Here is a 27,722-nt window from a genome sequence, read left to right on the forward strand (position 1 = left end):
ACTAGTGGGACACATGTCGAAGTCTTGAATTCTCACTTTAGTTAAAACTTGATTACTTTTATTATGCGAGAGTATGAGCACCATTGATCCTTTTGCATTTCATGCTTAGGAAAATTACTTCGTCTTTACATTCTTTTTAAGAAATGGACCCACTAAGACATGTGTTATCCCCTCGCATTCTCGCTTTGGTTAAAAACCATGCATCTTCATTATGCGAGAATGCGAGCACTGTAGATCCTTAGGTAATGGATGGTTAAGATCCCTCTCTGCTATTGTATTTAAAATTTGGCCCACATGGACACATGGTGAATTCTTGCTTTCTCGCTTTCTTTAAACTTCAAACATCTTTATTTTGCAAGGATGCGACAGCCATTGATCTTAGCTTGATCTAACGGTTGGGAGAAATTATTAATCTCTGTCATAGTCAATATGCAAAGCAAATCAAAGCAAGCCATCTGGTACTCTATGCTGATATCATCCCTTTTGCAACTAATAACACAAGCTGGTTCCACAAATTCTACGTGTCGAGTCTCGCATTCTTGCTTTAGTTTAAAACTTTGCACTTTAACTTTGCGAGAATGCGACCACCGTTGATCTTCATCTGAATCAATGGCCAAAGAAAATGCTCATTCTTCAGGCTATTGAAATGTAATACGGGCCCATAGGGACACTTTTCTAGCTTCTCGTTTTGTCGCACTTTTTAAATTGCTTGTACCTTCATTATGCGACAACACAAGTGATCGATCTACCATTTGATCAACGGTTGGGAAAAATAAATCGTATTCCATGCTTTGGGGACCCACTAGGACACACAACAATCCCTTGCATTCTCGCTTTCTTTAAACATCGAACATCTTGTAAGGATGCGACAGCCCTTGATTTGCACTTAGATCAACGATCAAGAAACAGCCCAGAAAGAAAACTCAGTCTAACTTAGGAACCAATCCCGGTGTGACAGCCAGCACATTAGAACGAAACACTTAAAGTAAGACCTTACGACCCCTACAAGGACACGCATCAAAATCTCGCAATGTTACTTTCTTTAAAATTTGCATAGCTTTATTTTGTGAGAATATGCAAATCGTTGATCTTGGCAAGATTGTAGGGTTGCTATTAAAATGTTGACTTCTTTATTTCCTTAGGTCCCAAAGAATAGGTGTCACTCCCTCGCTTTCTCGCTTTGGTTAAGAATATTGCATCTTGAAACTATGAGAATGCGACATCCATAGATTTTCAAGAAAATCAACGGTTACAATAATAACGCAACAGGAGGGTTACGAATAGGGAATTTGCGAGACACAGGCTAATCACAATGTAACCATGGGTTGAAAATAGAGTCACGAGTTAAGGAAAAAACAAATTTCACAAGAGATTTCAAAAATAACAAAGAAAAACCCTATAGAATAAACTTAAAAAGGTACTAGGGTTTTTCAAAGTATTTTATAGTAATATCTAAGGCTTTTTAAAATCTCCCGCCCTAACCAAAGGTGTGGCCGTTAAAATTTTCAAAATATTTAAGGAAATTCAAGACATTAAGGCACAAAAACTAGGGATTTTCTAGGGCATGACTGAACATGAGAATCGCAAACCCTAATAGCTTAGATGGGAAAAAATGAATTTTCACAACAAATTTTGAGGATTTCAACAACGTGAAAAGTCAGGCCAACAAGTTGATGGTAGATTTATGAGGCTCCATGGGTATCATGTCGTCTTTCTAAACCAATTCAGATACAAAGATCATGTGTCCTTTCCTTTCTTTTTCCTTTCCTCTTTGAATGCTAGTATTTACGACTACAAGAAGAAACCCTCTAAAGCGGTGCTTCACCAAGGATAAATCTTAATTTTGTATAGGTACTTGAGGGCGAAGAAAGCAAAAAATCCTTTATCTTTTGTTACGGACAAGGGTGTGGAGTCCCCCTCTTTTGATACAGCGTCTGCTAGTGATAAGGATTCTAAGTTCGTGGTCAAGGAGGGAAGCTCAAAAAAGATGATGAAGTCCCCTGCTCTTAAGAAGCCTAAGCCAACCCCTAAGAAGGTGGTCTTTGGTGAAGAGGGAAACCACACAAAAGACCACAAGGATGGCTCTCCATCTTATGAGATGTTACCCCCTAAAAAGATTCATGTTTATTTTGGAGAGGAAAGTGAACACGCAAAGGATAGTGACACTATTGAGGGTTCCCATCAGATTGAAGGGTCCCCTATGGTTGTCCCTTTTAAGGTGAGGTAGGTTTCTAGGCTCAAGAAGGATGTTGGAGGGATTAAACAGTGAAATTGGAGTTGCCCCTAGTGAAGTTTGCATTGGTGTGCCATAGGTGGCGAAGATCCCATCTAGCCCTATTGGTAGTCTTCCTTAAAAGTGAAGAGGAAATGGATATACAATTGTCACTGGTTAATGACTTTACCACCAATTTGGTTCATGATATTTCTATTTCCCCCAACTATTTGCATGGTTATGGTGAGAAGAGAAGTTCTACTAGGGTGGTTCTGGGGACATCTGGTCTACTGAGTTCCAAGATAAGCAAGAGCCTCATTTTGGTGTCCTCCAAACAGCTAAGGCTTTGTCCCTGAATAGGTGGGCTTTCCATGAGATTAGAAGTCTAAATCTTAAACAAAAGTCCCTACAGCTAAGCTGGACAATCTGCACAGTGCCCCTCCTCAACATGGTACGGTTGAGGAGGGGTTATAGACAGCGGAGGAGAAAATTTGGTTATGGACCCAGTAGAGATAGAGGGGTTGGCTTTGAGAATGTTGAAGGATAAGAGGACTAGGGCGAGCAAGAGGAAGATGGTGGTTACTTCTCAGCTTGATGACCTGGAGGATCTTAAGAAGGTAGCCAAAACAATGAATGCTATCAGTGATGAGGTGGCCAACACTCTTAAGAATCTGGTCTAATTTCTCTTCTGGTCTTTATCTTTGTCCTTTCAGGGTCTCTGATGTTTTTGATCGTTGTGTTTTGTCTTTTTGTTCTTCTCTGTCTAGTGCTGGCTTTTTGCTGATCTCTGTCTTTCTCGATGTTGGGTTTTGGGTTTTAGTCTTTGCCAGCATAATTTTGTGATGGGGCATAATGCTATATCTGTTTAACTTCTCGATGTAAAAGGGGTTTTGAGGTCCCTTCAAAACCTGTTTTTCCCTTAATAAAAAACATCACACCGCACCATTTTAGCTTCTATCATTTTAATTTTATAGGGCATCTTGATGGACCTACAATCCTACCTATGGGGCCACTATTGCTTTCCCACATTTTTTAGTCATCATCCTTTGTTCCTTTGAATACAACATTCAGCTAGTTCCAACTAAGGAATTCTCTTCTCTCAAAAAAAGCTAGCTCAGCAAAGTTCTCAGGCATTAGTTGACATATGAAAGAGTTTCTAAATCCAATGATAAATCAGAGTTCACGCTCTTATTAGTCCTCTCTCACATACACATTTTATATATAATGCACCTTGTCAAAATATTAGTCGTGCAATTTTCCCTACCCAACAGAACCATCTTTCTAGCCACCAAGGCAAACTTATACAACATGCTATGGGAAAAAAGTACTGCTTCACTACACCACATAAATAAAATAGAGGCCTAATGAGCAATCCAATAATCAATGAACATAATGAGACAATATTTAAAAAGACTAACTATTTGTGCTGACATTGCTTGACAAATGAATATATCATTAGACTAAGGTTAAGAATTAGGAGGACAGGAATGTATTAGTAGTGTGATGTGATGCATTACAAACCCATGCTATGCTACTTATATAGTCTGAACAGATTAACTTAAAAAGTATTATATGTAGCAATGAAACGATAAAATCGCATTTCTTGTATATCCATCTTGAAGAAATCAAAAATCCATATTGGGTACTGTCATTTGCATTTATCAAGATGCAGAACTTGAGGAAACAGAACATAAAAAATGTATGTTTGGAAGATAAAAACAGTGTGCAACAGTTTATGGCCAATTTCCACATTACTTATTCTAGGACATATGACATACCAAGTTTGTATGATGAACTTTGCATAGGATTTTCAGTTCTGCTAAAAATTCCTTTGATTTTGTGTTCCTCATTTGCTTGATGGCAACCAGCTGAGAAAACAAAAAGGATAAAATTTCAAATGTTAATAGTGTTTAAGACAATATTATTCAATGTATTTGAATCAAGCAATATATCTGGCATGCCAAAACAGTTAAAGCTATTGTTTTGAAATTGAAACCTTATCCATAAGCTTTCCTAAATAAACTGAGCCGTATGATCCCTCGCCGATCTTTTTAGATTCGTCAAGATTATTAGTTGCTTCAAGAATATCATCATACTTTAAAACAGCCGGCTTTTCAGAATCCAACTCTATCACTCTAAAGGTTGTGGAACCTGCATATACAACAACATAAAAGCAGAATTTATATTGAACAGACAGATGGAAAAGAGCTAAATTGATCAAACAGAAGAAACAAGTTCCAACAACCAATTCATAACCATGTTATAAAAATTAACTCAAATCCTATTTACATATCTATCTGTTAGCATCAAATGAAAACCACACCTTTTGGAAAAGAATCTGCATGTTTAGTTTTGACCTTTTCCTTCTCAAGAAATTGGCAGAAAGGCAAATAACAACATTTTGAACTGGTCTTCTGTAAATGTTTTGATGCTTCCAGATCTCGATTGTGGTGGCTATCTTTCTTACTGAATGTTTCCTCAACCTGTTCGGTTGATTTTGATCGCAAATAGGATCCCCCCATTATCAACACAACCAAAAGGAAAACCACACCAGTAGCAACTCCTAGAATTAATCCTGTTTGATATTTAGGCTTGGTCTTTTCTTCTTCTGAGGAATTTTAAAAGAAAATAATGTTAGATAAGGGAAATACTGGCCTAAATTATTTTCAACAGACATACTGTTAGAAAAAGCAGATTACCCAAGGTTAGGCTCTGTTCAAGCATTCTTGCATTTGGAAGGAAAGACATTGAAGGATGGCTAGCTGAACGCAATGGTAATGAAACCAGAAAGGATATTTGTTCCATCAAAAAATGGAATCACGAATTTTGATCTAGTAGACTGAAGAAGAGGATAACAGACTGACATCCATTCAAAGAGGGAGTACAAAGCACACAGCCAACTGCTTGAGATGAAAGAAAAATTTGTATGTTTCAATTCCATCTCTATTTTCCATATAAACTATTAGATTATAACATAAACTGAAAACAATTTTGAATGTTTGAGTTGTATATTGTGATGTTCTTAATGTTTCTTATTAAGGAAGACTTGGGAACCTTTTGTATGTATTTTTATTACTTGAGATTGGTAAAGATGAATTCAAATTTATTGAGACCAAATTAAAGATTAAGGAAAGACAAAACAACCAGATATCGTTAGCAGATGAATAATGAGCAAGTCCAAGCTTGCACTACTTTATTATAAATACAAATATGTGGAGATAAGTAATTTCATAATTTTTCCATATGTTTGATATAGTTTGATGGACATGATCACGTCTTTCTCTGTATATTTGATATAATATTTTTGTGATGTCCCCTTTTTAAAAATAGGATTCAACAATAATAATAATAGAATATAAAAATAAATAAATATTGACCCATTATAATACAATATAGTTAATGAAAGAACCAAATATAATGAAACAAAATGACTTTTCAACTCGAAAAGCTGCCACATCTTGGTTAAGAAGATATAAAAGTTAAGTTCAACTCAATCAATATGGTAATATAGAATATAAAAGATGAATTTTGGTAAGAACAGCAGAATAACATTTGAGAATTCACCTCAGAATATCTACAACACATTCCACACAACAGTGGCACCGTGGAAGAAATATAATGAAAAAGAAATTAATTACACAATGTCTGCAATTGTATATTAAATACAGTTAGATCCCTATACAACCAATAGCATCGGGCAAGTAAGGAAAACTTCCAGATCATAAATCAGGAATTTATGCATCGATTGACTAGTATGAACAATTTGCCTATTTAAATAATAAAGATAAAAAAATATCAGAGAACTATTTTAAACATACATGCCCAAGTCTAATTATTATTTCTCAGTGTGAGAAGAAGAGCATAAATGCAATATTGAAGAGGCTTCTGTAAATCCAGCCAATCAGTCAGTCCCAAGACAGGATAAAGATCAGCGACCCTGAGCAACTTGCCGACATGTCCAAGAAAGGCTTAAGGGCTTGGCTCTATAAAAACCTTGAGGGAAATCATTGAGTTTTGTGTCTAAGCAATCTATTGGATTTCAGCATTCTCATAAACGGGAATAATAACCAAGATAACATGGTCTTCTCAATTCACACATACAGCTTATTACTAATTTACCTACAGTTGTTATCTTTATGGTATAAATTAAGTTTATTCAAATACAGCAAACATAAATTCATTCTGCATAATTGGATGGACTTACTTGGGGATATTACAAAAGGTGATAGAGCAAGATCCTGCCATCCTGTAGGATAAAAGTACAAAACAGGGAATCATTCTAATTTCTAGTAGATAAAACGGAATCTAGAAATACATACATGTGTACTTGAGAAAATATTGAAGTAAAAAAATTAATTATAAATGTTATGGATAGAAAGACACATTTGTTTCTATAGGAAGAAATCTAATAAGGTGTGTATAACATGTATACTTTGTTTATGTTTCATGTCTTCATGCATTAAACTGTATTCTTCGCGTATGGTTTGCATCTTCGTGCAGTAAAGAGTATTCTTCGTTATGCTTTATGTCTTCATATATTTTATACTTTCAAATGGATGTGATTCTATATTTAATTAATCTAGAATAGTAGGTCTCAAGTATGAATTTACAAATTAATAACACAGCTACGGAATTACTCACAAAAGATTTGTTGGCTAAATATTTTGTAAGTCACTAAAACTACAACTTACAAAATTGTGATTTTAGACAACAGTGTAGTGAGACAAATCTCTCCTCTCAGCAATAGGGAAGGCTCCCTTCTTATCGTAGGTGGCTCGAATATGATCTGAACTAAAATTACAATAGGAGTGGTTCTTTCAATTTTTTCCTCTTTTTTCAGGAAAGATGCACAAGTTACAACAACTTACAACTCTACAAAAATCTCCTATTGCTACGATAATACTAGTGGCTCGGTGGTTGACGCAAGAACAACTCCTAAGACAACAGTTTACGAATGATAACTTGGGTGAATTAACAACTAGAATCCAAAGCCTCCAACAATTAATTCAAACAATGATTCAATAAACGGAATGCAAACAAATAAACTAGATAAGAAGGACAGTATAGCTTAAAATCTATTACTGAATTTTGTTGATGCAAGTTTTGTATCACTTACATAACATATTAGTAATTGGATATCTGATATGGAGTATCAAACATACAATTCCTCTCTTGAAAAGCTATTGCTCATAGGATACGAGAATTACTCCAATGTTCCTTACACTTGTGGATACTCAGTTTTATCGATGTGATTCGCTGGTAATCACGTAGGTGGCCTTACACAAATTGTTGAGGATGACTTGGACTTTGGTGGGATGATGGAGATGGGGGTTTGGTTTGTGAAATATGCGAGTGGCAGATAATGTTGATGGTGGTGATGATGGAGGATGTGTCTGCCAATGATGATGTCAATGGGAAAGCAATGGTGGTGGAGGGTGAATGGGTGTGTTCTGATACTTAACTTACTTCTCCAACTTCTCTCTCTACTTTGACTACTCAGCTACTCACTATTCTACTGCTACTCCTATGAATGGAAGGTTGGCAAATGGATGAGGATTGAATCTAATGAAGACTAACCAGCGGCTCCACCTCCACAAATGCAATGATTCAAAGGAAAATGAACTAATTTACCACACAAAGCTTCCCAACCAGCCGCTAGGATGCTAGTGGTCTAGTATTGATCCCTAACAAACATCTACTAATGCTACCATACAACTATCCATCTACTTTACTCTTGCTTTAACAACTTGAAATGCAACCAACTTTAACAACTTGAAAAGAAATTTAACTCTAACTATTTGGAAGTCGAAAACATGCAATAAAGCCAAAGGCTCTTAATCACCATGCAAGTCACAACAATGAGAAAGAAATAGCGAATTTTGGCATTATCTTAGCAACAATTTCTCCAACCCTTTACAAATAAGAGCAAATGGTCTTATATAGGGGCCAAAAATACAACAAACAGTGGAGATCAAAACAAGATCGACGATCTAGATTGCATCCTAAAAACCCTAATTAGGGTTGCCACCCCATCGGCCAATGAGAAGCTGCCACCTCATCAATGGACCAATGAAAAAAGTGCAAAAAGTGGCAACCAATGAGAAGACACCAAAATGGTGGCCAATCAGAAATAAACACTTGTCCTATTCTAGAAGAAAGAGAAATTGCCACTTGGGCTTACATCAAATGATCTTCTAATATAACTCTTCCCTTTTCTTTCATTTTCTTAGCTAAGGCAATGAACTTAGCTAGCCTTTCGTTGGCTTCCTCCATAGAAGGACAAGGTGTGTGCTTCGTCCCGAGTTCCGTTGATTTCACCACGTTGCTTGCTGCTTGTAGTATCTTTTCATGATCCTTCTCATATTCTTTCGCAAATCCAATAAAAGCATTGAGAGAGGAAAGGGTGCCCAAATGTCTCTTCTTGATAGTAACCTTTCCTAGCTCATCCAATCTCGATCCAAGCTTTGCTTCATTGATGTCCTCTTCTCTGATATCCTCAAAATCAAGTGTCATCCCAAGGTCGCTCATCATGGTTAAAATGGAAGTGTCGACACTTGAGCTGTGCGTGCAATCTCATTATGTATTTCTTCAAGTGTTCTAAATCTAGTAGTCAATGCAACAAACCAAGATTCAACTGTACTCAATCCTCTCTCATCAACCAACCTGGCCCTCTCCAAATATGCTTCTGGTAGCCCAATGAACGCCTGTAGCCTAAGAATAGCCAAATCTTTGATAGGAAGGAAACCTCTCCACTCCTCTTTGAATAATCTAAACTTGTCTCTAATAGTCACTAATGACTGGAATGTCGAGATGAAAGAAGGCAAGAAATTTCGCCCATCTTGGATTGTATCATGGATCCAATCCCTGACTTCATGTAGCTGAGTTGATATCTCTTCGAAATTGCTCTTGCTGTCTTGAGGAAGGGCTGCCTAGTGCAGCTGTTGGATGGGCTGGCAATCTCTCCAATATTTGTTCTTGGCCTCCAACTTTACTATTCTTTCATTTGCCTTCCTCAACCTTTCTTTGATTGATGATATACCTTCCTGGATCTCCTCACATTCCATATCATCTATATTTATTCCCAAGTTGTGTTCTACTATCTCATATTCCTAGGCCACAATTTCACCCACTACCTTATTGATTGTTGGTATAGCAATTTGAACATTTCAGTGACCATCATTGTCGCTCTTAATTACCTTTGCCACCATTTTTGCCATTTGTTTTTGGTTCTCACTATCTCACTATCACCATGTTCTATTAAACCTTGGATGTCTTCAACTGTATGGGCAGTTACCACCTCGCCTCTTGGCATAAGCATTTGCCTTAACCATAGTGGTGTAGTGTATCTCCCCAAATCTAGATTCGGTTCGACTAACAAAGCATCACCAACGACCTCAGGCGCCTAACTTATCTCTTCAATATCAATTGGTCCATCCTCTTCTCCATTAGTAACTGCGATACCATCACCTTGTTGGTTCTCCGAGAGAGGGGAGTATTCAGTACTCTCACTATAACCACTTGATTCTGGATCAGAGCTCACCTCTACCGCGGCCCCTTTATCACTTGAATTGACCTCTTGGCTTCTCGCCTCAATTATACTTTCTCTTGACGGCGCTGTGTGCTGTCTCTTAGTTGGAGGTTCCTGATGTTCTTTGCTTTTTTTAACCTCCAAGGCTTTCTTCTTGCTGTTTCTAATTGTTTCCTGTTGTCGGCTAATTCCTTCATTCATCTATCTGACTGATTCTGTTTGTCTCTCTTTTAGCTTCATCATCTCATAGGTAAGGGGAATCCTTTGTCTTTGTAGCTTCTTTAGTATTTCATTATACCACGACTCAATATGTAAATCTACTACCCTTGTGACTACCTCCAAGGAAGGATCCTGATGGTCATCCCAATCCACTGGATTCAACTCTGTTCCTTCTACTATATCATAATCTTCTCTCAGCACATTTCCATCATCCTCCAGTTGATCGGGAATATCAAGGCCTCTCCATTTGATATCTCTCATCATGTTCACCGACAATCTTGAGAAAGCTAGCTTTCTTACATGAAAGTCATCCTTAGCATTGGCCCAAAAGTCCTCTATGGTGGGAACATGTTTAAATTCATTTCCATGAGATACCTTGATAAGACCCCTGGGATCGAATCCTTGCCTTGCTCTGTACCATCCTAGATGATACCATTCCAATTCCTTCTCCGCAGCTGCAAAGGAGGCCCGATTGGGGCAACTATCATTGCCAATTATGATTGAGAAGGTAATGCCTGTTTTTCTATTATTTCTCATTATTCTATCATAGTGCTCAAGTTGCCTAGCCAATTCCATTAAAACTACCTTGTCGGGTGGGTACCTAGGAAGTCTCTTGGGACAAACTGTACTTCCTGCCACTATGATGTGTGTAAATTGTGGAAATTGGATGAACCAACTCCCATACTTCCTAATTCTTGCTTCTGCTTCCGGTGAAAGTCTCTTAGTAGGTGTCCCTTGTAATACCCTTACTGTCTTCATGGCAAAGGCATCACAAAATATCTTGTAATCCTTGTTGTTATGCAAATGGAGCTGCAGATAGCATTCATGCACCAAATATTGCCCCAGCCCACTACCAATTTCTCCTAAGGCCTTAAGTCCCAGACTCTTATACAATCTAGCAATTAAGTAAAACAAATAGGATCCCATGTAGAATTGCCTTTGGTTTTGCACGGTTCTAAGTTGCAATTCTAAGTTCTCGCTTATGATTCTAGCCCAATCAAATCTTCTTTTTCCCTTTTCAATTTCATCAATGAAGAAGTACATCTAGTTTTCAAATTGCATACCTTGAGCTAGGCCCATGATCCGGCTGAGAAGAACAACAAAATCGCCATATTCTGGTTTGAAATCTGCCATTGTGAACCTTGATGATCTATTAACTCCTTTCTTTCCCTCGTGAATCCAATTCTGCTTTAGATGCGTGAAATAGGCCTCTTGGTTATCTTGAAACAATTTGGTTGCCTAATCCATCATCACAATTGTCATGCTTTTGTACTGGGGAATGTTGAATGTTTCTTCGTTGCTTGTTTGCCAATGTTGGCCAACACTCTCTTCCCTTCATCAAGAATGATGGATTTACTGTTTAGATCAAATTTGGATGCACATTCCATAATCAATTCCGGACACAGCAATGTAGGAGGAAAAGTTGCTTTGTGTACAATTTCGCATCTGTATATCTTCTTTGGCAAGGGGGATTGTCCTTCCTTTAGTCTATCCTTCATCCATATCATGTCCACTGTACCAATATTGGTGTCAGTTATTCGCTTCATTTTCGAGAAGAAGGGTGTTTTGGGCATCATATCCTCTTTGTCTTTCTTAGTGTTTGTTCGCTTGGGATTCTTACTTGCACTAACATCCTCCATCTTGTCGCCCTATTACAGGATGGTAGAGTGGTGGACCAGAAGGCAAGTAGAACCAAGGGAAGCAATCCTTAGACTAGAACGAAAGAAGGATGTCAGCTTAAGGACCCCTTTCAACTCTAAATGATTAAAATTCACCTTAACCAATAGCCAGACAGTGACTTTTCGAAATTTAGGATCAAACCTCAAGAACTTCAGATCCCTTCCAAATCAGAATTTTACCATGTAATTCACCTCCAAATAAAATTGCCCAACCTAGGGCAAAAAAATCGCAGCTCCTTGCAAAAATCAGAATTTGCAAAAATTGCCAACGCCATAAAAAAATCTGCCCTCGAAAAAAAAGCCCAAAAGCAAGGGCCAAATCTGCCCAAGGAAGAAATCGCCAATGGAAGAGAAATCTGCCCTCAAGAAGGAAAATCACCAATAGAAGGGAAATCTGCCATCAAGAAGGAAAATCGCCAATAATGGAGAAATCTGAACTGCCCTTGCAAAGTGGCCCAATAAGGAGAAAATCTGCCTTGAAACAAATTCGCCAAACTCCAAATCTACTCCTCACATGAAAACTCGCCCAAGCATGGAAATGAATGAATGAGGAATGAGGGAGAAAGGGGGAAGGATCTCCTCTTATACCCAACTCCACATGTCTTCCCAGCTGGCCGACTTGGACTTGGAGGGGAGAAAAAACAAAAAAATAATTCAAAATTATGGCCCACAATTAAATACTTAGCTAAGACTTAACTTTGCCAAATGAAAATTGCCCTTTAAAATTGCCAATTTGTTCTAAATTGCAAAAAGAAATTAAATGGTGCCTTGGGTGTTAAATATTTCCATTTAATGAGGATTTAGTAATTAATACGTCATTAAAATTGGATTTTGGCTAACCAAAAGCCATTTTTCAATATTAAATTACCAATTTCATTAAAGGCAAAAACGTTTTCAAGGCAATTTTAATCTATTAAAACAATTTTTTTGCAATTTCTATCCAAATCGATTTTGCTATGCCATTAAAAATTTTTGACAAAATAAAATAAAATTGCTTCTAGAATCTAAAATCGATTTTGCAATTTAGTCTTATTTCTACAAAATTAAAATTTTCACCATAGAAAAATTTAAGATTTTCCAAAAACTCAAGTCTAACAAAATTTCCTTTTTGAGAGATTATTCGAATTTACACAATTAGATCCAGATTTTCAAAAGAAAATGTCTCAGTACAAATTTACAATTTTATCCTGCCAAATGTTGGCTGTTAAATTTTGTCCGGCCTAAGGATGAAATTGGTTGCCCTGGAAAATCAAGCGAAAAACAGATGGAAATAAGCTAAGTCTCTCCCACTGGCCTGAAGATGTCTAAGACTCAAAAAATTCTCAAAAAATCAAAATTGTCGAACAATCCAAAAAAAATACCAAGGCAATTAAAAAAAGAGGGTCCCCAAAATTTTGGGGCGATGGTGTGAGAACCTCACAACAAATTTCTTATAAACTAACAAACTACAACCACTTCTAACTTTAAGATTTGTTCTTTATCCAAGAACTTAGTTAAATTGCTCCAAAGATTCGTATAACAAGCTATAAGCTGAAACTAGGATGAACCAATCAATGCAACATAAGAATACACTAATTAACTCCAAGAATCACAACACCAAGATTGTTTTGTCTTGTTTCCTTTTATTCAACGTAGAATGTTTGCACCAAGAAACACCAAGTTTTCAAGACACAGGAAATTCCAATGTAATCTTTCTTACACAAAGCCAAAGATGATTGTTTTAAAATGAGCTCTCTTCCTTATATAGGAAAATAGGAGAAAGAAAGGTGGAGGGAAAACAGGAAATCCTCAACCCCCTTATTCTCTAACAAATATTAACTAACTAATTTGACTTGTTCAAAGTTGCAAGCCTAATGTGATTGCAACTTGACTACATGAGCTGGTTGTACAGGTACATGTTATCATGTAATTACAACATAATTGCTCTTTACATGTGATCTTCTTACTTCTATTCTAATTAAAGCATATGAAAAATTTGAAAGGCATCTGGTTCACCAGTATTGTAATCTTTCGGACTGTACTTGTTGCCTCCAAGGTTTCTTTGTTACAAATCCCTATCTTGCTTTGTAGATCATTCGGTGAATACTTACAGCTTGCAAATGTATCCAACACACTGATATGGAAGTCAACCACTTCAAGCCGCAAGTGACTTGCTTCTGTGAGCCTTGTAAGGATGTCTTCTTCATTTCTAAGTTCATTACTTTCAGTGATAACTTTTCATGACAGCCTTTTGAAACCTTTGTTGATCATGACTTCTTGGTCCTTGACAGTTTTGGGGGTTGCATCGAACTGTCAGACACATGCAAGGATGAACTCGAGTTCATAAGATGCCAAGGGAAAGGTAGATAGCAAATGAATATGACTTTGTTTGATTACAAGTCATATTCTCAGCAGCTTCAACATTGACCCTTACGAGAAAATCTTCCATATTTATGTGCACAACATACATATCTTGAACCTCGTCACTGTAGGAAATCACTTGTGATGGTGGGATGGAGTTGTGGTATTGGTCATACTAGTACTTCGTCTTTTTCTTATCTTTGCCTTTTGCTAGTACAAGCTTTTTTGACATCTCAAAGTTATGTACCTGTGCAACTGTTACATGAAAGTTCCATAGTGTGAGAACATCATCATCTAAGAGGTTCATAGCAAGCTTTTGCGGTGTAAAAACACAAATTTGGGCAAGTTATGAATAGGAAAAGTGTATGGGATGATTGCTGACAGAAAATGAGCTAATGGGTCAAGCTCATAATAGCTCACAAATTACTAGAAAAACCAAAATGGATTTTTTTGGGTCCATTACATGAGTCGTCAACGTGCTCTAGTTATGCAAATGAGGAAAAATGAGTGGCAAATTAGAGGCATAGCATGTTTTAATAGATGCAACTATTGATATTTTATCCGGCCAGCTTGGGGGAACTATTTTCAACCATAGGGCAGCCATATGGAGGTTCATGAAATGCATGATGGTGGGATTTATACTTGCATTCGCAAGAGGGGAAATGAAGAGATCGTCTTTTTCTTAGACTAGGATTTTACCCCTAACTGCATATGCACTTAGAGAAGTAGACGCAAGAATAGAAGGAGCAACTTGACATATATAAAACAAATGCAAATCTAAAAAAAGGAAATGAAGAAATTTGCAACAACAGTTAGCAAGAACAAAACTCTATAACTTGCCTTAAGAAAAATACAAAAGGAAATGAAGAAATTTGCAACAACAGTTAGCAAGAACAAAACTCTATAACTTGCCTTAAGAAAAATACAAGGAAAACTTACCTCTTCACCAAGAACAAAAGAATAAGTCTCTTTCAAATCTTTGGAAAATCTGAAAACAAATCCAAGAGATATTGGATTTAGAATTAATAAAGACAACAAGACACATAGATTTCAAAATTCAATCCCCAAGGATAGTCAAGGTTTGAATTTAGACAAGTGTAGAAGGTTAGAGAGATAAAATGCACAAAAAATGCAATAGTCTTCGACTAAATCAATGCAATAATCAAAAACAACATCTAAGGCATCATTTTTAGCTTTGAAATGATGAGAAACATGAGGACATACCCTAGAAAGCTTCCTTGGAACGATTGAATGCCAAGAATATTAAAATACTAACCATTTATGGCCAAAAGTGTGTCCTAGACGAGCTGATTTTGCTCGAATGCTTGTACCAAATAACATGCAATCACTCTAAAATTCACCACTTACAAAAATGCCTTGAAACGCCTTGTGTCAATGATTGAAACAAGACTTTTTTGCGTGAATGAATATGCCAAATGTTTATTGATACTTGGATGCACTTTTAAATGACATTTACATCCAAACCCTTTCTCAAAAACACATTGGAATCAAAACATGGTTTTTAGAGTGAATGGCATGCATAGAACAATATGTATTTCCTCAAAAAAATTGCATTTTTAAATGATATGCACATGGGTCCAAATTCGTCACTTATGCTTGGACGCATTTTTGAAGTCAAAAATGTGTTTAAAACCACATGAAATTGCATGAAAATTTGCCACTTTTGGCCTTCAAGTGAAAACAAGATTTTTCCATGGGTATACATGTTCTTTTTGGCATTAAAAACAACACATGTAATGGGGTTAAAATTTGCCACTTTTAGTTTAGGCTTGCAGAAATGGGTTTTTTCTTTATCAAGTACACGTGATTGGGTCAAAAGATGCCACTTATGGTTTACTTAAGGGAAAACTCACTTTAAAAATGCATTTACATGTTATAATAACATATAAATTGAGTTAAAGAGTCCACTTAAATGGCAATTTTTAAAATGCATATGTAATAGGTTTGGAAAACTCCACTTAATTGCATTAAAACATTAAAAATGAACTTATATGGGCAACATGTGTAAATGAATTTAAAATGTCCACTTAAATCAATTTAATAAGATTTGAATATGCAAAAGCATATTAAAAACCCACTATACACATGAAAATGTGTTATTGCATTTAAAAAGTCCACTTTCGTGATATTGGGACCTTATATTTTATTGGAAGTGAGTTTTACATATGGTTTTCATGTTGATATATGCAATGAACAATAAAAACCCCACTTAAATACACTTAAAGTGTCTCATGTAATTGAATTTAATGTTTAACAATAGTTTTCAATGAAGTAACATGAGAATAGACTTGAAATAGGCTAATTTTCATAAAACATAAAAAACTATGGTCAAATCAACTCAAAATGAATATTAAAATCCACTTTAAACATTAAATATAATTTTATATCATGCAATTGTCAATAAAAGGCCTACTATTATGAGGTTTTTTAATAGTCTTGAAAAACTCCATCTTTTCCTTTATAACTTGAGCTAGACAACTTTGATTTAGACCTAAGTTAGCTTGAAATGAGCGGGATTCCAAGGGCTATTAAGTAAGGCAAAAACAAGACTAAAAACTATTTATAAAACAAAGGAAAATGAAAAAAGGACACGAAAGTTTACCAAAAATCGAGCATTTGCAGTTATGTTGAGTGGATATTTTGTCACTGACAATTTTGTGAAAATCTAGTAGCAAAATAGGTAGACCACCCATAGCATATAAGACCAAGTCTCTCCTACATTAAAAGGAAGGCTCCCTCTTCTCACCATTCCTTGGATCAACTCAAGGTAAGAAAGAAGTTGAGAGATTTCGTAAGGGATGTTACCTATATTCTTTCCTCTTGGCTTTCAGGAAGAATGCACTTACCTGTGGAGTGAATAATGGGCAAGATGAAATCTCTAACTACACTTCTATCTAATAGTTGGAAATAGTGATACCAATAAACCAGCACCAACTCAAAGGCTGATTGAAAGCATACCGATTTGGCTTTAGGCTTTTTTTAAATCTATTCTAGAAGAGTAACCTCTACCATTGGGGCAAAAAGACTTCCAAAAGTAGAGAATTCTAATTATTTTTGTTAATTGAGACAGCGATACAATCTACAATCAAAGCTTCTAATCTATACATTACCACACCCACTCCCAATCAAAGCTTCGGCTCTGATTGCTTCTTAACTCACTATGATCTATGATTAAACACAGAATAATAACATGAATCAAAGACAATAGGAACAAATTACAATCAAAGCTTCTAATTTGCACTATCAAAATTGCTTCCACTCAAAGTTTTGAATCCAATTGCTTCCTTTATTCACTTTTCTCCCAAATTGGTGCTACACAATCAAATATATGCTTGCACACATTTGGTAGAGTTTTCTTGCATACAACAAAAGATGACTTTTCCAATGACAGGGCACTCCTTTATATAGACAAAGAAATTGAGAGAAAAGTGGAGAAAAAAGTGGGAGTAACTCAACCAATTTTGACTCAGTCTAACTAAGCGAGAGAAATTATTGGATTACATGTCATAAGGATATGCACTCGAATTACATGTAATTACATAATTTCATGCAATTCATTCTCTCCAATCTACAAACATGAAAACTAAAGAAAGAATGAAGATGGAAGAAGATTGAAACAATCCTAGGGATTGTTCTGAAGGGCCTTGTACTTGGCAATACAATCACGTACTTTAGGAAGATCTGAGATTCCCATTGTCTTTGATATGGCTTCAATTCTGATTGTATTGGCATAGGCTGATTTCACAACCTTGTAAATTGGTGAAAGAGAATCCCATATGCGTTTTGCTACCGATTTGTATTTAGAAAACCTATTCATGGTGCATGATCCAAATTCTTCAGAATCAAGATCAGTATTTACTCTGATTGTATACTCTAAAGTCATCTCCTCCTCTATGACCAAGTTGTTATTATCTAAAAGGACATTACATCCCATTTGCTCCAAATTACACATGATCTTTGTTTCAATTGATTAACAGTCTTCTAAGGGTGCCTACAAGTTTATCAAAAGTTTTCTTAATGTCTCTTCTTTGTGGCCCATGAGCCCTTGACATCTGTAGAACATCTCTGAAGATGGAACAACTTCACATGCAATAAGACCATCCAAATCAGTATTATGATTCCAATCACCTAAGATCTCTTTCAAGGTATCAGCTTCTTGATTCAAAGAAGCAATCACGTCATGTAACATTTCTTCAACACCTCGGATACATTCAAGAACTTTGACTGCATCCTTGATGGCCTAAACTCCTTCAGAGACAACCTCTCCAAACCAAGTCTTTGTTGCTTCAATTATTCATTTTTCTCAAGGTGCCTAAGATGTAGTGACCTCATGTTGTGAAGCCTGCTGACAAATGACCTCATCGAGATAATTGACTTCTTGCTTAAGCTGATTTTGTTCTCCCACAACTCATGATTGTTTTTTGACACATTGGCAATTGCATCTTGAGCATCCTGCAAACAACTCACCCATGATTGTTTACCAAGTTCAATTTTGGTGAACTTGTAATCTGAACGATTAAGTTCTTCAGCTAATTTATCTACCAAAGGTTCATCAATCTCTGCATACTTAAGTCTTTTCAAAATATACCACAATCCTTGAAACAATCTTGTCCTTTAAATATTTAGATTTATTTTTCTTGATAGGAAGAGTGTCTAGAGATACAACAACCTTTCTTTTTTTCATAGTGGAATTATCTAACCATGCAGGCAAACTGAAACTTTCATCTAATGAAACAAGAATAGTGACTACTACAGACATTGATCACGATTGTATTTCCACTGTGATAGTTGTTGTGAGGTTTTCACACAATTGCCCCAAAATTTTTGGGGACCCCCTTTTTTGGGCAAGCCTTGGCAATTTTCGGGAGTATTGGGAATTTTTCGGTTGCCTTAGCAAGATTTGGAGTTGTCCAGAGGTTTTTTTTAAATTGACAATTTTACACCTTGGATGCCTTCGAGCCAAAAGGCGATTTGGTTTGTTTTCATCCAGCTCTAAACTTGATTTTCTAAAACATGTAATTTTGTCCTTAAGCCTAGCAAATTTGATACAGTAACATTTTTTCGATCGTTAAAATGATATTTGGCAGGATAAAATTGCAAATTTTGCACTTAGACGGATTTTTGAAAATTTGATATAATTGTATAAGCTTGAGCATTTTCAAAATAAATTTTGAATTTAATCATTTTGAAAAACCTTGAAATTTTTCGGTGAAAAGAATTTTGATAGTGAAATTGTATTTAGAGTTTGAATTTCGATTGCCAGGAAAAGGATTTATTTTTGTTAAAAAATTGAAATTGCATAGCAAAATTGAAATTGGATTAAATTGCAAAATCTCATTAATTTGGTTGAAAATTTGCCTAGAGGATTTTAGAAATGTTAAAGGAATTTGGTAGTTTGGAATTGGAAATTGATTTCGACCTCCTAGATTTGATTTTAATGATATTTAATTGTCAAAGTGTTGTTAAATGAAAATTTCAACATCTCCTAGGCTTACCTTGTTTCTATTTTGCAATTCTTGAATCAAACTAGCAATTAAATGGGTCAATTTTGTTGTAGGGCTCAATTATTTTCATGTTTCACTTAAATTTAGGCCATCTTTGAGGGTTTTAACTTAAATTTGTTTCCCTCCAGGCAGGTTCGGCCACTCTGGAGATCAATTGGAGGATATAAGAAGGGACTTCCCCCCTCTTATTTCCTCATCCATTTCATCTCCTCTTGGTTGTGCAAATTTCTCCTCCAGCTGAGCGAATTCTTCCTTAGCAGTAATTTTTGGGGTTAGATTTTCCATTCTTTGGCAGCAATTTTCTTCCTTCAAATTGGGTGATTTCTATCCTAGGGCGATTTGGAGGAGCATATTCGATTTTTGCAAGAATGAGCAATTTTTTGAGGTCTAAGTTTTCCTTCTTTGGCAGCGATATTTTCCTCCAACTATGGTGATTTATTTGGAGAAAGGGGCAGATTTTTGCAAGTAAGTCATTTGCTAGGGCATCACATTTTGGAGGAGGATTGAAATTTCTGAGATCAGATCTGAGTTTGAAGAGGCCCGATTATTGGTAAAAGGCAGATTTAACTTAAGATTCTCATTCATGTTTATAAGTGAAGATTGGTTTTAAAGACGGATTTTATTCCTCGTTCTTGCTTGGTTTGTTTCCCTTAATATTCTTCTTGCACTACTCATCCACCACTTCATCATTTCCATTGATACGTTGAAGTTGGGAGATATAAGTGTAGATTTCATGATAGGACACTTGAAGAGGCAGAAATAAGCTAGACCACCCTAGGATTGAAGTCGGGAGATATAAGTGTAATCCATCCTAAGGTAACGAAGAGGCAGAAATAAGTGGTAGTCCCACCCCTAGGATTGGAGTTTGGAGATTGATAAGTGTAAAGATAGGATTTGGAGAGGCAAAAATAAGCTAGATTTCATCGATAGAAAGAAGCTTGGAGATTGATAAGTGTAAACCATATCATTTAGAATGAAGGGGCAGAAATAAGTGTTTAGGATGGTAGATGTTAGTGCAAGCAAGAACCAAAGAGAACAAATACCAAAAAAAGACAAAGAAGTCATGATGCCTAAGACTACCTTCTTCTCGAAGTGAAGCGAATAAGTGAACAATCCCCCATGGTGAAGAAGATCTACAAGAGAGGAATTGTACATGCAACAGCTTTCTCTCCTGCCTTGCCTTGTTCGGAATTCGTAATGGAGTGTGCATCCTGGTTTGATATTGTGACCAAGTCCATCATTTTTGATGAAGGGAAGAAAGTGTTGGCTAACATCAGCGTACGAGTAGTTGAAGAAGTATTCAATATTCCTCGGCATAAAGGCATGACAATGGTAATGATAGATCAAACAACCAAGTTCTTTCAGGATAATCAAGAGGCCTACTTCATTCATCTAAAGTAGAATTGGTTACATGAGGGCAAAAAGGGAGTTACCAAGTCATCAAGGCTCACCAAGTCAGATTTCAAATCAGAGTATGGTGACCTTATGGTGCTTCTCAGTCGGATCATGGGTGTGGCTCAAGGTATGCAATTAGAGAACTGGATGTACTATTTTATTGATGAAATCAAAAATGGAAAGAGAAAATTTGATTGGGCTAGAATTATAAGTGAAAATTTAGAGTTGTAACTTAGGATAGTGCAAAATCAAAAGCAATTCTACATTGGGTCCTATCTTTTCTATTTGATTGCAAGACTATATGAAGATCCTGGACTTAAAGGCCTTAGGAGTGATTGGCAATGAGTGGGGGCAATGTTTGGTGCATGAGTGTTATCCACAGCTTCATTTGCAAAACACCAAAGATTATAAGATGTTTTATGACGCCTTTGCCATGAAGACGGTAAGGATATTACAAGGGAAACCTGCTAGGAGGCTCTCATTGGAAGCGGAAGCAAAAGTTAAGAAGTATGGGAGTTGGTTCATCCAATTTCTGCAATTCACATATATTAGAGTGGCAAGAAGTATTGTTTGTCCTAAGAGACTTCCAAGGTACCCACCTGACAGGATAATTTTGATAGAGTTGGCTAGGCAACTTGAGCATTATGACAAGATGATGAAACTTAAAAGTGAGACATGGATTACCTTCTCATTTGGAATAGGCAATGATACTTGCCCCAATCCTGTCGCCTTTGCAACTACGGAGTCAGAGCGGTATCCTCTAGGATGGTATAGAGCAAGACAAGGATTCGATCCTAATGGTCTTATCAAGGCATCTCAGGAGAACAAATTCAAGCATATTTCTACTATAGAAGATTTCGGACTAATGCACAGGATGACTTTCATGTGAGAAAGCTAGCTTTCTCAAGATTGTTAGTGGGCATGATGAGGGCAATCAGATGGAGAGGCCTTGATATTCCCAATCAGTTGGAAGATGATGAAAAGGTGCTAAGAGAAGATTATGATAGAGTGGATGGAATAGAATTGGGTCTAGTGGATTGGGATGATCATCAAGATCCTTCCTTAGAGGCAGTTACAAGGACAGTTGATCTACACACTGAGTCATGGTACAATGAGAATATAAGGCAATTACAAAGTCGGAAGGTACGCCTTACTTATGAGAAGATGAAACTAGAGAAAGAAGGTCCAGCAGAGTCAATCAGACAGAAAGGTGGGGGCAGTAGCCGGCAACAAAGAGTAGTTAAAAGCAAGAAGAGAAATTTGGAGGTTGAGAAAAGTAAAGAACATTAGGAGCCTCCAGCAAAGATGCAGAATGCAACACTGTCAAGGGAGAGCATAATTGAGGCTAGGAACCAAGAGGTTAATACAAGTGGACAAAAGGTCTCAGTAGAGGTGAGCTCTGATTAATAATCAAATGGTTACAATAATAGTACCAAGTACTCTCCTCTCTTGAAGGACCAACAAGGAGATGGTATGACAGTCACTAGTGAAGAAGAGGATAGGCCAATTGATATTGAGGAAGTAAGCCAGGCGCCTAGGGCCGTTGGTGATGCTTTGCTGGTTGAACCGAATCCAGATTTGGGGAGATGCACTGCACCACTATGGTTAAGGCAAATGTTTATGCCAAGAGGCAAAGCGGTGACTGTCCGAACAGTTGAAGATATTCAAGAGTTAGTGGAAAAGGAAGATAGTGGGAAACAAAGACAAATTGCAAAAGTGGTGGCAAAGGTAATCAGGAGCGATGATGAGGGTCACCGAAAAGTTCAGATTGCTATACCAAAGGTTAGCAAGGCAGTGGATGAGATTGTAGCCCAAGAGTACAAGGTAGTAAAGCATAACTTGGGAAGAATCGCAGATGAAATGGAATGTGAGGAGATCCAAGAAAGCATGATTTCAATTAGAGAAAGGTTGAGGAAGGCAAACGAGGGGATAGTAAAGTTGGAGGCCGAAAACCAGTATTGGAGAGATTGCTAGCCTATTCAACAGTTGCATCACGCAGCCCTTCTGCAAGACAACGAGAGCAACATAGACGAGATATCAGCTCAGTTGCACGAAATCAAGATGTAATTCAAGATGGGCGAAACTTCTTGCCTTCCTTTATCTCAACATTTAGGTCATTGGTGGCTATTAGAGACAAATTCAGAACATTTGAAGGGGAGTGGAAGGATTTCCTTCCAGTCAAGGACTTAGCCATTCCTAGGCTACGGGCATTTATTGGGCTACCGGAGAGATATTTGGAAAGAGCCAAGTTGGTGGATGAAGGAGGAATGAGTATGGTGGAGTCTTGGTATATTTCCTTGACCATCACATTGAGGATACTTGATGAGATACAAAATGAGATTGCACAGCATAGCTCAGGCGTTGACACTTCCATTTCAACCATGTTGGGCGATGTTGGGGTTGCTCTTCATTTTGAAGATATCAAAGAGGAGAATGTCAATGAGACAGAGTTTAGGTCGAGATTGGATGAGTTGGGGAAGGTTTCCATCAAGAAGAAGCATTTGGGCACCTGTGCCTCCCTTAATGCCTTTATCGGATATGCATAAGAATATGAGAAGGATCATGAGAAGACACTGCAAGCAGTGAGCAACATGATGAATTCAGTTGCGCTCAAGATGAAGCGCACACCTTGCCCTCCTATGAAGGAAATAGCGACAGGCTAGCCAAGTTCATTGCCTTGGCTAAGAAAATGAAAGAAAAGGGTAGAATTATATTAGATCATTTGATGTAAGCCCAAGTGGCAAATTCTCCTTTCTTCTTGGGTAGGATAGGTGTTTGATTCTGATTGGCTACCATTTTGGTGTCTTCTCATTGGTTGCCACTTTTCATTTTCTCATTGGTCCATCGATGAGGTGGTGTCTTCTCTAGGGTGGCAACCCTAATTAGGATTTCTGAGATTTGATCTGGATCATTGATTTTGCCTCTTAATCTCTACCGTTGGTTGTAATTTTGGCCCCTAGATAAGGTCATTTGCTCTCATTAGATTTTATTTCAAGAAAGTTGTTAGGCAAGAGTAAGAATAGATGGATAGTTGTATGGTGATATTAATGGATGTTTGATAGGGATCCATAAACTAGGCCACTACCATCCTAACAGCATGTTAGGAAGCCTTGCGCGGTAATCTAGTCTTTTTTTTCCCTTGAATCATTGCATCTATGGAGGAAGCGCTGCTGGTAAGCTTTCATCATATTTGATCCCTGTCCATTTGCTAATCTTTCCATTCATAGGAGTAGAAGTAAAGCAGCAAGTAGTTCAATAGTTGGAGTTTAGTCAAGAAGGTTAGAAAATTAGAAGCATTACCAATAGACATACCCTCCATCATCACCGTCAACATCATTTGGTACTAGCATACATTGCAAAGCTAAGATTTCATCATCATCACAACACAAGTCTAACATCTTTGAATGAACAACGTAAGCCTACCTACGTGATTAACCAGCAAATCACATTAATATAACTGAGTTAGTATCCACAGGTGTAAGGAACCATGGAGTTTTTCTCATGTTCTTCATGAGTATTTACTTTTCAAGAGAGGGTTGAGTGTTTGATATTTCGTATCAAGTATTTGATTGCTATATGTTATGTAGTGGTACAAAACTGACATCAACAACAATGTGTGCTTCAATCTATGCGGTCAAATTCATAGGTGCTTGATAAGAAGATTTTGTCACGAATAAATCAAAACCAGCCATTGAAGTACCAAGTTGGGAAACTTGACCCTCTATGAGAGTTGGGAAATCTTCAAACAAATTTTCCAACTTTTCATATTGCTCAACTGTGAGAATAGGAGGGGCCGCCGAAGAAATAGAGAATGCTAACATGTTCACCTCTGAAACAGGGATGGTCGATGTAACAGCTGTGGAGAATGAATCCACGTAATTGTCTATATTATCAAAAAAAGGTGCTTCCTGAGTGGATAGACCTTGAGTGTTTGTCAATCGTGGAGGAGAAATGATCATAATCTCTCCTTCCTCTTTATCTTCCTCATCGGACTCTTCTTCAGATTCCTCCTCAGATTCTTGCTCAAATTCTTGAGCTTGCACAGGTGCTTGAGAAGATCCTTGAACTGATTTTGATCCCTTTCCACCTTTAAGCTTGAACTTAAGATATTTTAGTTGGAACTAAGGAAGATGCACATTCTTTGCTTGAAATCTCTACCCGACTTATCTTTCCAATTAGTCCAAAACTATCACAATCTACCCCAAGCTTAGGATATAATCTCTTGAGGTGATTGATTTTCAGCCACTTGTTAGTATTAGCCAAGATGGATTGAAATCTATCAAGGGTAGAAGCACTTTCTTTCGGTTTCCACTGCATAGGAAAAGGACACTAGTCAAAACCAGCCTGATGATATTTCGGATCAAGAATGTTGCCATCAGCTTCAACATGAGAATTGGGTGGGATTTCAATCATGTTAAGATCAATGATTTGTTGCAATGTGAGCTTGCAATAATCCATCTTCATGATATCCAGCTTTGTGTGCAAATCGATCCATATGCCCTCTATACGATGAACATAAGTGAAAGCTCTTTGAAATTTGAGTGCATTCCTCGGTAATCAAAATCATACCTAACTTCGAACTTCTTCAATGTGATAAGCTAAAGTTCTGTCTCCATATTTGTTGCCTTGTAGACTGAATTGATCATATACTAACCAATCACCAAGGGCCTGGCTATAGTGATGTTGACTCTTGGCCTGTGTTGAATATTCTGGTATGCCTACACCTTCATCAGTTGTTTGGCTAACTCCAAAATGATCTTATGAGCAGCATATCTTGGCAAAGTATATGGTTTTCTTTTTAAATAGCCAACTCTCAAATAAGTAAAAGTTGGAAACTGCAAAAGGACAGCACCAAATTGATTTATCCTATTCCAACCTTCATCTAATACTCTCTTGATTACCAATTTTTTGTCAAACCGACACCTGAAATGTCCAAAAAATGCATCTTGGACTCTCCTATAGTGGAACCTACTCTATATCAATGTGATTTGATCATAATACCTACAAATTGGAACTTGAAGTCAATCCCCTTTAATTAAAAGTCTTGAGAAGGATCCCATAGATGCAACAATGTAGACTAGGTATGAATTCATGTAAAATGGCACCGACGTTCCTATATTGAGTAATTTCTCACATAGTGTTGTACTGATAAGTTCTCCCCAAAACATGGGTTCGCCATTGTCAAAGATTTGAAACATGAACTTGTACATCCATGGTTCAAGGTCACTAGACTCTTTGAGACCACATACTCTACTAAGGAGAGTAATCAAATCTTTACATTTTGGCTTGAAATTAAATCTATGAATTGTTTGGGCCATCTTGTAAAGTTATTTCTTCTGACATCCAACCAATATGCATTCATGTACCTTTGGTAATCTAATTTCTTCTCATTCCATAACTCCAAAGACGTCTCTTTTGACAAATCTACACATTCTATGCTCTAAGGGACTCAAAAGATCTATTCAATAACCTCGGGATCCAAGCTAATGATGATGTTACCATCTGCATCCTTGATTGTTTTGGACTTAGGACTGAAATGTTGAGCACATTCTAAGATGAATTATGGTTCCAGCGCAGCCATAGGGAAAGTAGACACCAAATGAATGTTACTTCTTTTGATGTGCCCCATTTCTCTATTTGAAGGAGTTTCAACCCTTTGCAAGAAATCAGCCATGTGAATGAGTCTGATCTCTATGTCAAAAACTTGATCCAGAGGTGATGAACCCTGAGATGTTGCATGAGCTAACTCCTTGTCATACTGGTACTTCATATTTCCTTTAGATTTCGTAGATCCAGGCATGTCTTGTGCTGCAATATGAAAATTCCAAAGGGTGAATACATCATCAGAAGATATGGACTCCATGAGGATATTGGCAAAGACGGTTCTCTAAAGAATAGTGAGTTTGTAGTATTGATTAAATACTCATGGAACTTATGCAATGACTTGAATGAGACATGGAAAGTACATGTAGTGGGCGAAAATGTAACTTAGGAAGATGGAATGCACATGAGTAAGTGAAAGCTTTAAGGATGTAAGCTAGATAAATGAAGTAATGTGCAAATGATAACTTTGGTATTTAAAGGGTGACCTTCTACCAAAGTCAGATTCTCCGGATGCAATTACATGTAATCATGACTTGATGTAAACATGTAATTAGGTTCAGTGGATGGAATTACATGTAAGTGGGTATGAAGGTAGTTACATGTAAATGCTGATGAAGAATGAGATTACATGTAAATGAAATGAATGTTTTTGCGTAGGATGCAATGTGCTTTGGCATGTGTTGGTGGAATACGAATGGTGTGTTCACTGTAATGACCCTCTCTATAAAGGCCACAGAAACCCTCAAACTGAACTTAGGAATTTTGTCAAACACTTGGCGTGTAACAGTAACAATATTCAGAATATGGTAATTTCAGATTTGATACTTTCAGAATATAATCACAGAATTACAATATATATAAAGCCATTGGACTATATTTCAATTACAATGCAATAAATTCTGAAATTATTTTATTACCAATTCTGGACTGATTATTACAATGACTGTATGACAGCAAATTTACCCAAAATTGACATATATTTCAGAATGCAAGAACCTGGTTTGAAGAACTATGGAAGAACACCATGTTTTGCTGCAGATCGTTGATGAAGAACTCCAACCGCACCCCCAAACTGTCCTTAATTTGCTGCTGCTGCCCAAACTAGCAGTGTCGTACCAGGCCGTACCTGTACGGCTGCTGAAATAAAATAATATTAGGGTTTTGGGACCCCCAAATGCAAGGAAAATGGGCGCCTAGGGTTAGGTAGTAACCCTGTAAAA

At 37.0% G+C, this 27,722-nt stretch overlaps 1 protein-coding gene across 4 annotated transcripts in view; it reads right to left on the bottom strand.

The window, feature by feature from the left end:
* The window catches only part of LOC149552836 (lysM domain receptor-like kinase 3), a 132,537-nt gene that overhangs the window by 71,374 nt on the left and 33,441 nt on the right, over positions 1–27,722 (bottom strand). Inside the window, exons 3-6 of one of the 4 annotated variants that reach the window (XM_089788374.1) lie at positions 6,417–6,458; positions 4,536–4,820; positions 4,209–4,363; positions 3,991–4,080 (exon numbers count right to left, since the gene is read on the bottom strand). In XM_089788374.1, the coding sequence (XP_089644500.1) occupies positions 3,991–4,080; positions 4,209–4,363; positions 4,536–4,820; positions 6,417–6,458 (572 nt within the window). The remainder of the gene's footprint in view (positions 1–3,990; positions 4,081–4,208; positions 4,364–4,535; positions 4,821–6,416; positions 6,459–27,722) is intronic. The other 3 variants (XM_089788375.1, XM_089788377.1, XM_089788378.1) reach the window with 3 other exon arrangements.

The sequence above is a fragment of the Cupressus sempervirens genome, chromosome 6, assembly GCF_028749045.1.
Source record: "Cupressus sempervirens isolate cs-2001-9-10 chromosome 6, ASM2874904v1, whole genome shotgun sequence".
Classification (NCBI taxonomy): domain Eukaryota; kingdom Viridiplantae; phylum Streptophyta; class Pinopsida; order Cupressales; family Cupressaceae; genus Cupressus; species Cupressus sempervirens.